The 12,752-nt window shown below is 48.7% G+C and overlaps 1 protein-coding gene and 1 non-coding gene across 2 annotated transcripts; both read left to right on the forward strand.

The window, feature by feature from the left end:
- The first annotated feature begins 306 nt into the window (after positions 1-306).
- Positions 307-12,534, forward strand: LOC116803584 (fatty acid synthase). The gene is made up of 7 exons (XM_032727477.1): positions 307-532; positions 2,004-2,215; positions 3,255-4,732; positions 5,627-10,855; positions 10,918-11,013; positions 11,414-11,557; positions 11,629-12,534. The coding sequence occupies exons 2-7, from the start codon at positions 2,044-2,046 to the stop codon at positions 11,737-11,739; spliced, it is 7,230 nt and encodes a 2,409-aa protein (XP_032583368.1). The 5' UTR covers positions 307-532; positions 2,004-2,043; the 3' UTR covers positions 11,740-12,534.
- On the forward strand, positions 4,990-5,108 carry LOC6613201. The gene has a single exon (XR_048548.2). It is a non-coding gene; the product is annotated as a U5 spliceosomal RNA (small nuclear RNA).
- Positions 12,535-12,752: the final 218 nt, after the last annotated feature.

Here is a 12,752-nt window from a genome sequence, read left to right on the forward strand (position 1 = left end):
GAGCAACTGGGTTAACTAGGCGTAGTCGGCTGCGATGGCGCACACTTGGACTAATTACCAGGGCAGGGGCACGGAAAAATGAAAACCAAATGGATACACCTGTCCTGCTCGACGTCGCATTTTCTATTTCATTTGGTCGAAGTTAGAGGCGCGTTTTGCATAGAAATGAATAATTCAGCGCGCCTGGTTGCCATAATGGGATCGGTGGGTTTTCTATATGCTATAGTTACGGGGAAATTAAAATGCGCCATCGGGTGGCCACCGCCGTCCCCGGACCCCGCAAACCGGATATATATAAGGAATCCGGCGAGTGCAGCCCTTGTTCAGTCTGTCTGCGCAACAAGTCGGATCTATACGTGCCCACCAAAAGGATATACAACCACAGCCAACTAGAAGGACCTACTAGCCCAACCGACATCCTGGTTGTCCCGCAAAACACACGGCACATTCGAAAAGGATACGCGATCAGTGAACCCAAGTAAATAAGGTGCCGTCCAAAAACGATACCATCCGAATTAGTGGCATACGAAATGTGAGTCATGTGAAGTGTACCAAAGAAGTGGCGTGTTCTAAAATGCGAGCTAGATTTTTTTTCCCGAGAAAAGCAAATTGTTAAAACCAAGACGTAATTCCCCCAGCCAGGATAACACGCCATACAAATCGAATCCACGAAACTGAAGTTCCCAATAGTCAGGCTACTTATCTTTAATTCAAAGAATTTCGTCAAGTGTCTAATGAGAATGGTGTAGTGTTTCAATTAACCGAACGTGGGCTCCCTAATCGAAGAATGCCAATGAATTGTGAATGCTAATAGGAGAATATATTAAACCATATATATGTGTCCTTTAAGTTTATTTTTTGTGAAATAAGGACTCGAAATATTATAAAACCAATCAAAGTCTGTAAAAATGCACAAAAACCCATGGACTACCAAAAAATCGAACTCCTAGGATATTACGAATCCTTAAACATATAAAAAGTGGCAAGAAACATTTCTAAAAAGTGAGAAACCGTTGAAGATCATAAAAGATTCCGCCACTACAATCGCAATTACTTCTCAAAACGCTTTGAATCTGTATTCCGGTCACCTTTGAACCCAGCAAAGCGAACATTCAGTACGTTGTGTCCATTGTGTGAGTTCTGGCACGCGTCGCCTTTGCTGATTGGAGTGTTGAGTCCCCATATTGGGGGAATATTCTATCAGGAGCTTATCGGATCTCTGCCCCTCTGCGTCCACGTCCGCGATCCCGACCCGTTGCAGTGCACGCAGTCGAGAGCTGGACGACTATCTCGAGAGCCGACTCCCGTAACTTGGCAACAGGGAACCCAGTGACCCGCACCCGGCTCCCTGCTCCCTGCTCGCTGCTCCAGGTTGGATTCTACTGAGTGGTGGAATCGTACGATCCGTTTCCGTAGTGTTGATGGGGAAGGAAAGGTGACTCCGGTGCAGTGGTTCCTTATCAGCAGGGCGACAATATTCATTGTGGTCTGAATCGCTGCGATCTCGAGCATATTACTCATGATTTGCCGATTGAGCACTTTATAATGGTGCACCTTATTTATGCACTTAAGTATATCGCCTCTGAAATGATAGATATATGAAGTGCAGGCCACTGAAATTCCACAAACTCACACTCCACCCATATTATAGATAGATAGATTAATTTGTTTGTACCCATTTCTACAAAATCGACCAAATCGTAAAACAATAGCTTTATCAGCTAACAGTGTTTTTTTTACTTTATGGTGACCAATTTCTTGTGATGGAAATGTTGTTTACATGCTGATAGCAAGAGTCCGATTAAGTTGAATCGAGTTGTTGGAAATTCTAAAACGTATTCTGTAGTTGAAAATAACAAATTTTCTATGCCAGCAAAGGGTTAGATATAAATTACTAACTGCGAAATGGATTTTTATATGCTCAAACTATTCCTTTTAATCATGGATGCTATAGGGTCACGTATTGTGGATATTTACCCAGGGTTCTTTTGCGATATTTCTAGATCCTTATACAGACTGAGCCAGAACAAAAGAAACGTCAAAATGCCGAGCAGGAAGAAAGCCCAGGCGGATTCGGCCGCTGGTGAGGATGGGGACATTGTGATCTCGGGACTTTCCGGGAAGCTGCCGGAGAGCAGCAACATCGAGGAGTTCAAGTACAACCTGCTCAATGGCATCGACATGGTCACAGATGAGCCGCGTCGTTGGGAGGCAGGCAAGTACCAAGCTTTATGTATGGAATTTTTGGGGGAGTAGAAACAAAATGCAAACTTCTTGCTAAAATACAATATATTCAATGGGTCTCTTCATCAAAATCTGGCCAAAAAAGGTCGCACAGCTGAGGGAATTACTGTTTTATGCAGCTAATTAACTGATCTAACCATCCATATCACTTTTTGCTAATTTTCGAAAATTCACTTTTTGACCAATTTTCGCATTTTTGATAAGGGGTACCATCATCAAATTTTATGAAAAATGTCAAAATTTAAAAATTTGAAGGCTTGAATACAGATCGATAGTAAATTTTATTACGAATTCAGGGAGCTATGATACTCTACTCTTGCATCATTTTTTAGATAGTTATATACAAAATATTGATTATTTATATAAAAAAATCGGGATGACATCTTTTGGAAAAAGTACTATAGTTTTGTACATTTAATAAACAGAGCAAATTATACTTAATCCCACGACAATATTTGATAATGGATTAATAGTGGACTGTTTTGTACAGCTTTTTAATAGAGGTAGTTATCCTTATGCCTATGAGAATGTTATATCAAGAAATTAAAAGAGGACAATATACTTTCGATCGGGTGCTCAATTGCCCAAGCAAGGCATAACACTACCGCTTGGGTCTCCCCTCGTTTGAAAGCAAGCCGCTCTAGAGGCGCTCAACTGGCTGACTCATAGCACACATCCACCCCTCTTAGTCCGCTTTCGCGATAATAATTTCGAGCGCCCTCGTTTTCCTTCATGCGCCCAAGTAATTCCCAACTGGTTATGCCAATACAACGTAGAATCCCCATCGAGTGCCGGGGATCATTCTATCTATCTCGATCGCCGCTTCAGTTGTGGAGCGAGAGCTTACGCAATGGAGCGGAGTGATGAGTAGTTATCCGAGGCAATTTTTTTAGTGCCTGGCCGCGAAATGCTGCCGGGCCGTTAGAAATGAATATGAAACCATCTAACAAACAGGTTACTAAGACTTTAAATACGATTGTAATGTTAAAACTTGCATCAAACACTAAAAGGCATCTATGGACTTCCCGAGCGTATGGCCAAAATGAAAGACTCCGATCTGGAGAAGTTCGACGACAAGTTCTTCAGCGTCCACCAGAAGCAGGCGGAGCTGATGGACCCCTGCATGCGGATGCTGCTGGAGCTGACCCACGAGGCGATCATCGATGCAGGCATCAATCCCGCACAGCTGCGCGGCAGCCGGACGGGCGTCTACATAGGCCTGTCCTTTGTGGAGACGGAGCACGAGATCCCCAACATGGAGCCAAGCAGTATCAACGGCTACTGCCTGACGGGCTGTGCGCGTGCCATGTTCGCCAATCGCATCTCCTACACGTTCGACTTCAAGGGGCCCAGCTTCATCGTGGACACCGCCTGCTCCAGCTCGCTGGTGGCCCTCAACCACGCCTTCGCGGACATGCGGGCGGGTCGCTGTGATTACGCCCTGGTGGCGGGTGTGAATCTCATCCTAAAGCCCATCTTTGCCCTCCAGTTCCTCAGGCTGGGCATCGTGAGCCACGACGGCGCCTGCAAGACCTTCGATGCGGCGGCCAACGGCTATGCCCGGGCGGACACCTGCGCCGTTGTGCTGCTTCAGAGGCGTAAGGTGGCCAAGCGTGTGTACGCCAGCATCCTGAATGTGCGCACCAATACGGACGGATTCAAGGAGCAGGGCGTTACCTTCCCAGACGGCCGCATGCAGCAGGCCCTGCTGGAGGAGACCTACAGCGAGATCGGCCTCAATCCGGACGAGGTGGTCTACGTGGAGGCACACGGGAGCGGCACACCGGTGGGCGATGACCAGGAAGCCAACATGCTGAGCAACTTCTTCTGCCGCCCCTCGCGACACACTCCGCTGCTCATTGGCTCAGTGAAGTCGAATATGGGTCACGCGGAACCAGCCTCGGGAGTGAGTGCCCTGGCCAAGATGATCATCGCCATGGAGGAGGGCATTATTCCGAAGAATCTGCACTATCGCACACCCAATCCTTCGGTTCCGGCTCTGGTTGAGGGTAAGCTTAAGGTGGTGGATCGCAATCTTCCCTGGCAGGGTGGCATTGTGGGTCTGAACTCCTTCGGCTTTGGAGGAGCCAATGCCCATGTGGTACTTAAGTCCCACACTAAAGCCAAAGAGCCTAAGGCATGCCCGAAGGCTGGAGAAGCTGAACAGTCCCTGAGGCTAGTTACCTCTTCCGGCCGCACGGATGATGCAGTGCATCAGTTGCTGAAAGTCGCCACCGAGCAGAGGCACGATCAGGAGCTGCTAACCCTTATCAATGACATCCACTCGCATCCTATTCCCTTGCATCCGTTCAGGGGATACGCTGTCCTCGGAACCAGCGGATGCGTTAAGGAGGAGGTGCTGCCCTACGAGGAGGAGGAGCGACCCATCTGGTTCGTCTACGCCGGCATGGGCAGTCAATGGGCCAGCATGGCCAATGATCTCATGCAGCTGGACGTGTTCCGGAACTCCATACAGCACTGCGCCGAGGTAAGTTCCATTATTATAATTTTTAGTACATTGCAATTCGCTTTATTGTATAAAATAATATATTCCTTAATGGTTTATGACATAAAATCATGCTTCGATCCCTTAGTATTTCTATCGAGTTTCTTACCTGAAGTACCTGAGTATTCCATTAGCATTGCCTACCTTCGGGTCATACCTTTTCGATTTCTCGTCCCCTAGAATTCCCAAAAAGTTCTATCACAGAACGAGTCTAGGGATCCTTGGCGGGAGCTGAAAAGTTACTCTGGTTTCTCTTCAATTGTCGAATAAATCTTTCGCCTTTTACTAAAGATTTCCGTGGAGAGGAACACTCTAATGAGTCTAAACACAATTTTTGCTTAGAGCCCCGATGGCGTTTGCCTTTGGGGCCATAAATGATACATTCAAAATATCCCATTTATATTCTTTCATTCTCTTCTTTCATTATTATGTTGTAATATGTTTTTATCGAAGGCAAATAAAGATCACACTTCACTTGCACCATGACTAAAATTGTTAATGCACTGTCGTTGAAAATGTGATTATAATTTGTGTCATAAATTCAACTATATAACTCTACTACATTGGACAAACGTAATGCTATTGATTAATAAATAAAAAAAATAATAATAAATAAAAAAAAATATTTTAACTTGGCTAGACCAACAACAACTGGTTTAATTCTACGTAGACACCCAAGTAACCTTGAAAATATAAAAGCTTTTGCTACGTAGTGCCAATCTTATCGCTAATAATGCATAAATACTATTTATTTATAAGCTAACCTATCAATATGACACCTCTTTAAGATTTTAAATGTTGTTTCTCATCTTTAATACTTTTGTAGATTTGTATATACTATGCATATAATTGTTTCCCTGCCTTAATCTTTTTCAGGTTCTGGCCCAGGTGGACTTTGATCTTATAGACGTGCTTACCCGTTCCACGGAGCGGACCTTTGACAACATGCTGTACTCCTTCGTCTCCGTGTCCGCCGTGCAGGTGGCTTTGACGGATCTTCTTCGGGTGCTGGACATACGGCCAGATGGAATCATTGGCCATTCGGCTGGTGAGCTGGGGGCAGCCTACATGGACGGATGTCTAACGGCGGAACAAACAGTGCTGGCCGCCTACTGGCGCGGCAGGAGCGTCCTGGACACTCCGGACTTGCCGCGCGGAAAGATGGCTGCTGTAGGTTTGAGCTGGGAGCAGATCGGATCACAGATCCCTAAGGATTGCTATCCGGTGTGTCACAACAGTGATGACAATTGCACGGTATCTGGGCCACCGGCATCCATGGACGCGATGATAGAGGACCTCACGGCAAAGGGTATTTTCGTGAGGGAGGTTGGCTCTGGAGGCTATGCCTTCCACAGTCCGTACATTGAAGGAGCGGCTCCCATGCTGCGTAGCAGTCTGGAGCGACTGATCACGGAGCCCAAGAAGAAGAGTATTCGATGGCTTAGTACTAGTGTGAAAGAAGCGGAGTGGGAGTCGGATAAGAACCACCTGGCATCGGCTGGCTACTTCATAAACAACCTCATATCCCCCGTGCTCTTTCACCAAGCTGTCAAGCGGATTCCCCAAAACGCTCTCATCGTGGAGATCGCACCCCATGGACTTTTCAGGGCGATTCTCCGATCCTTAAGTCCGCAGATTAGCTATGTGAGTCTGATGCAGCGAGGTCATGTCAATAACTTTGAGTTCTTGCTGAGCCAGTTGGGCAGACTCTACGCTGCCGGAGGGCAGCCGCAGATCCTGAGGATCTCCCCTTCCATCCCCTATCCCGTTTCCCGTGGCACTCCCATGCTGGGCTCCTTAGTGGGCTGGGATCACTCACAGAAATGGAACTATCCCAAGTTCAAGGGCGGCAGACAGGCGGGACAGCTCAGTGTGGAGCTGGATTTGGGCAAAGAGGATAACGCCTATCTAGCGGGGCACACGATCGACGGCAGAGTCTTGTTCCCGGCAACCGGCTACATGACCCTGGCCTGGATGAGTCTGGCCCAACAGCAGGGATTGGACTACTTGCGCACGCCCGTGCTATTCGAGGATGTGGTCTTCCATCGGGCCACGATCCTCAGCGTGGGCACTGTGGTAAAACTAACACTCAGCTTCTTTCCGGGCAGCAGCTCCTTTGAAATCTGTGAAGGCACCAGCCTGGTGGCATCTGGCAAGATCCGTCTGGTGAGCAATGTGCAGCTGGAGCAGCTTCAGCTGTCATATCTACCGGGAATTGCCGGCTCCAACAAACTGAGCACCAAGGACATTTACAAGGAGCTAAGACTTAGGGGCTACGACTACACTGGTGTTTTCCAGGGCATTTTGGAGTCGGATATTTCGGCGGTGACGGGTCAGCTTCAGTGGGCGGACAATTGGATTAGTTTTATGGACACCATGCTGCAGTTTCGTATCCTGAGCAATGATATTCGAGAACTGTACGTGCCCACGGGAATAGAGAGGGCGCTGATAGACCCTCTGAAGCACCTGGAGCTGGCTAAGAAGCACCAACAGAAGTTAACTGTCAACTGGCATCGCAACATTTCCGTAGTCAAGTGCGGTGGAGTGGAGATACACAAGATGAAGACCGCCCAGACCCAGAGGCGTTCTGGTGGCCAATCTCCACCCAGCTTGGAGCGCTATAGATTCTGGCCTCATTACCAGCACTTGGGTCAGCGGGAGGAGCAGGAAAAGTCAAGGAGCACAGCTCTAGCGGTGGCCATTCAATTAATCATCGAGAACAGCGGTGGAGCTGTAAAGCTCAAGGGCGTTGAACTGGCTGGATCCCGGTCCACTTTGGATGCGCTGAGTGCTGTCCAGCTTCTCGAGCTGATCGAAAGGGAACCGATTCTGGTGGGCGACATGGCGGTGGTTACCAGCTCCTCCAATGAATCCGAACTGGGTGAGCAGCTCAAGGAGCACGGTATTCGGGTGATAGCCAAGGATATCACAGCTGGTGCAGTGGAGCAGCAATGCCATTTCGTATACTCTGTGAATATGCTAGCCCAGAACTCTGTCAAGGATCTGCAGCACTGCTTGGATAGTCTGAAGTCCGATTCGGGATTCCTGCTCCTGGAGGAAGCAGCCAGCCGGTATAACATTATAGGAAAGGAGAAGTTGAACAAACTTAAGCTGGTTCCCGTTTTGGAGCAGTTCTTCGGTACAGACCGAGTGCTTGTTCTGGTCAGAAAACTATCGAAGGTGCAGTCCATCCAAGCCCTGACCCTTCACCTCGCCAATAAACAGTTCAAGTGGGTCAACGAGCTAAAGAACTCTTTTGCCAAGGCCCAAGCTGAAGAGAAGAACCTTTACTTGGTGGCCCAGGGTGATCCCAATTCAGGAGCTTTGGGCTTGATGAACTGCCTGAAGAGGGAAGCTGGAGGGCATTTCCTACGGCTATACCTTATTCTGGATGAAGGTGTGCCCCAGTTCTCCCTGGACGATCCCTTCTACTCCGCACAGTTGGCCAAGGATATGGTCATCAATGTGTACAGGAATGGAAGCTGGGGTAGCTACCGTCACCTGAAGATGGAATCCCGCCCGCCCATGCTGCCAGTGGAGCAGGCGTATGTAAACACCCTGGTCAAGGGGGATCTCTCATCACTTCGCTGGATCGAGAGTCCTCGTTCCAGTCCCATCCAGTCGCAATTTGAGCCCTGCACCGTTTACTATGCTCCGCTCAATTTCCGGGATGTAATGTTGGCCTCCGGTAAACTGGGAGTGGATGCTCTGCCTGGGGATTTGGCCTACCAGGACTGCGTCCTTGGTCTGGAATTCGCTGGCAGGGATTCGTGTGGCCGTCGTGTAATGGCAATGGTTACTGCCAAATCTTTGGCCACCAACTGCTTGGCCAACAGGAATCTACTCTGGGAAGTCCCATCTAAGTGGACCATGGAGCAGGCTTCGACCGTTCCTTGTGTTTATGCCACCGTTTATTACGCTTTGGTGGTCAGGGGTCAAATGAAGGAGGGTGAAAGGATCCTCATCCACGCCGGCTCTGGAGGAGTTGGTCAGGCGGCAATTTCGGTGGCTCTGGCTCACGGACTGACTGTCTTCACCACTGTGGGCAGCAAGGAGAAGCGGGAGTTCCTGCTAAAGCGATTCCCCAAGCTGAAGGCTAAGAATATTGGCAATTCGCGAGACACCTCCTTCGAGCAATTGATCATGAGCGAAACCCACGGAAATGGAGTGGAACTTGTGCTGAACTCTCTCTCCGAGGAGAAGCTGCAAGCCTCCATCCGTTGTCTGGCTCTGAATGGCCGCTTCCTGGAGATCGGCAAGTTTGACTTGAGCAACAACACTCCGTTAGGGATGTCGGTGTTCCTCAAGAACACCTCCTTCCACGGAATCCTTCTGGACAGCGTGATGGAAGGGGAGGAGGACATGCAGCTAATGGTGGCCAAGTTGGTGGCGGAGGGTATCAAGAGTGGAGCAGTGCAGCCGCTGCCTACCACAGTCTTTGCAGAGCAGGAGATCGAGAAGGCGTTCCGTTTTATGGCGTCCGGCAAACATATTGGCAAGGTGGTGATCAAGGTACGTTTGGAGGAGGAACAGCAGGCGGCTCTCCCGCGACTTAGGCAAATTCAGGCCATACCACGCTCCTACATGCATCCAGAGAAGAGCTACATCTTGGTGGGGGGACTTGGGGGATTCGGTCTGGAGCTGGCCAACTGGCTAGTATCCAGAGGAGCCCGATTTCTGGTTCTGAGCTCTCGCTCTGGGGTGAAGAGCGGCTACCAGGCCCTGATGATTCGCCACTGGCACGACCGTGGAGTCCAGGTTCAGATCGATACCAACGATGTGACCACCGCTGTCGGCTGCCAGAGACTCCTAGAGGTTAGTAATAAGTTGGCCCTGGTTGGAGGCATCTTCAACCTGGCGGCAGTGCTACGTGATGGACTGATCGAAGATCAAAGCCCGAAGAACTTTGAAAAGGTAAGTGCACCGAAGCTAATGGCCACTATACACCTGGACAAGATCTCCCGGGAAATTTGTCCTGCACTGGAGTACTTCGTGTGCTTCTCCAGCTTGTCCTGCGGCAGGGGAAACATGGGACAGACCAACTACGGACTGGCCAACTCCACTATGGAAAGGATCTGCGAGCAGCGGCAGGAATACGGTTATCCCGGCACAGCGATTCAATGGGGAGCTATTGGGGACACCGGACTGATCATCGAGCACATGGGCAACAACGAAACAGTTGTGGGCGGTACTCTGCCGCAGCGGATGAACAGCTGTCTGGAGACCCTGGACCTGTTTCTGCAGCAGCCCCATCCCGTCATGGCCTCCATGGTGGTGGCGGAAAAGCGCAAGACGGAGCAGGCCAACCGCCTGAGCTTGATAGCCACGATCGCGAATATCATGGGACTTAGGGATGTTAAGAGTGTCTCCGACAAGACCACCCTCTTCGACCTGGGCATGGACTCGCTGATGAGCACAGAGATCAAGCAGACGCTGGAGCGTCACTTTGACTTGGTGCTGAGCGCCCAGGAGATCCGCCAGCTGACCTTTAGCGCCCTGCGCCAGATAGACGCCCAGGAACCGCCCTCCGCTTCAGTCTCATCGCCCTCAGCCTCTTCCAACCTATCAAGGATTAAGGAGGAGGCTTGTGTGGAGGTTCAGCCCCAGAGCGATGAGACGCGCAAGGTATTCGCCAAGGAAGTATTACCCCAGGAGGTGATGGTGCGCCTTCGGTCAAAGGCGCCCGTGGCCAGCGAGGATCCAGCTGTTTTCTTCTTGGCTCCAATCGAGGGATTCACAATAGCCGTGGAGGCGCTGGCCGCCTCGCTCACCTGCCCCGCCTACGGGCTGCAGTGCACCGAGCAAGTGCCCCTAGACTCCATTGAGGCCTGTGCCGCCTACTATCTTCGCCAGATCCAGAAGCTCCAGCCCCTCGGACCCTACCACATCGTGGGCTACTCCTACGGCTGCCTGCTCGCCCACGCCATTGCTGTGGCGCTGGAGCAGCGGCGCTTCGGGGTCAAGGTCATCATGCTAGACGGAGCGCCCACCATGGCCAGCGGTTATGTCCAGGAGGCCAAGAAGCAGACGGACGACCTCAACCGGCAGCAGTCCATGACGTTGGCCTACTTTGGAGCTCTGCTCGCCGACGTGGACTACAACCAGGTGGGGCTCCTTGTTGTGCTTGATCCTATGAATCGTTCTTATAAATATATTGATCCTTACAGCTGCTGCAACTCCTCGATGGAGTCCAGTCATGGCCCTCCAAGCTCGACAAACTAGCAGACACTCTGGCTGGCTACACGCAGCAAACCAGAGAAGTGGTGGGTCTCTAGCGGTTCTAATTACAATATTGCTTGATAATATATGTGTCAATTAGATTTCCAAAACACCGTAAAAGGGCAAGCATTTGTTGAACATCTATCTATTTGATTGATGATTAAGTACTGGCTTAACTATAGTACTTGTAGACTAAGTTGATGCATTTGCTTACACTTATGGGTGTGTTTATACTTTCAAGTAGTATTTATTACCGGGAGTCACTGCACAAGTGTGTACTTTTTAACAGACGGGAAAAAGTGCCTGAATAAATGCCGAGCAAATAGTTCGTGTATTATTATGGTGCATATTCTTCGCAATTAGCTTGAGGCACTTAAAAACATATTGTTGCATTATATTGTGTTTGTAGACCTAACCTACCATATTATTTGAACATCGTCACAGATCAAGAAGGCCGCCTGCATGTTCAAACAGAAGCTCCTACTTTCTGAGAGCTACAAGGGCGCCAAGCAGCTCCACAGCGACGTGGTCTTGATCAAGTCGGCCGAGCACAATGCGATTATGGCCCAGGACTATGGCCTCAAGGAGGTAAGTGCCTAACAAATCTATCTATCTACCTACAGCATTATCTAATGACTATTTCCCTCCAATCCTTGCAGATTTGCAGTGCCCAGATCGACATGCATGTGGTGGAGGGCACACACAGGACCTTCCTCAAGGAACCGCACACTCTGCAGATCATCGAGCGCGTCCTGCGGAAGCGTCCCTAGTGGAAGGGAAGTAGTTCCTACGATTATGCTGATGAATTATCCTGTAGAACTTAATGTACATATACCCTAACCATACCAATACACGTAGCAATCGCGCATTGATTTTTTAAGAATAATGAACGCATTTAGTACGGTCGAACTTCACTAATCAGAACATTTCCAAATACAAGATAATTTTCCAAATTTATACTATCGCTAGGCATTTCACAAAGTAATTGGCTTATAAAACGATCGGAGAAGTTCGCTCGTGTTTCCAGTTTTACTCGCGTGGTACTCGCATGATTTCCACGATGAATCACTGTGTTCCGAACATTCTGACCCGTGCTGGCTGGCTTTATTGACCCGACTTCGGCGTACCTTTCCATAATTGATAATGCCGCCCACTCTATCGCGACAGTGATCTTGCCAGACGATTAATAATCGGCGCAAAAGTGGTCCGACTATGCCGGGCAAATCAAAATTTCTACATCTCCGTCACGCACACAACAGCTGACCACTTATCTCTGTTAATGCGAATTTAAGCGCCGCACAGAGTCCAGCAACTATAACAGAGGTTTACACCAATAACAGTGGCTTTGGAAAGACGAATTAAAAACACCCTACTGCGGAAAAAACGTTAGGCTTAAACTAGGACCTCCTGCTTTTTGAAATAATAATTAATTTAATTCGGTTAATTAAATAATAATTTTCTTTTTAAACACTATCAATTATTATTTATACATATTTTCATTGAACCCACATATGATTTTATAAGTGCTATAAATATTAAAAACCTACAACCTAATTAATCAATAACCAATCACTTTAAAGCTTAATAAGCAAAACCTACAAGTAATAGACTTCAGGTAGATTGTGGATGATCGAATGAAACCGTAGATCCGTGAGTAGATCGTAAACAGCGGCTTATCAATAAGGTCTACAAGGTAAGGTCGAGGATGACAGCCCAAGTGGCGGACCGAATTCGAAGTACCCTCTGTAGGGGAAGGGCATCCTGCTACGGTTAACAGTTAACA

The sequence above is a fragment of the Drosophila sechellia genome, chromosome 2L (genome assembly GCF_004382195.2).
Source record: "Drosophila sechellia strain sech25 chromosome 2L, ASM438219v1, whole genome shotgun sequence".
Classification (NCBI taxonomy): domain Eukaryota; kingdom Metazoa; phylum Arthropoda; class Insecta; order Diptera; family Drosophilidae; genus Drosophila; species Drosophila sechellia.

Excerpts from the sequence above, each read along its gene's own strand:
- LOC116803584 (XM_032727477.1), top strand. The coding sequence starts at position 2,044 with ATGCCGAGCAGGAAGAAAGCCCAGGCGGATTCGGCCGCTGGTGAGGAT. Across the intron at positions 2,216-3,254 it reads GCCGCGTCGTTGGGAGGCAG|GCATCTATGGACTTCCCGAG; the intron begins GCAAGTACCAAG and ends AAACACTAAAAG. Across the intron at positions 11,014-11,413 it reads CGCAGCAAACCAGAGAAGTG|ATCAAGAAGGCCGCCTGCAT; the intron begins GTGGGTCTCTAG and ends ACATCGTCACAG.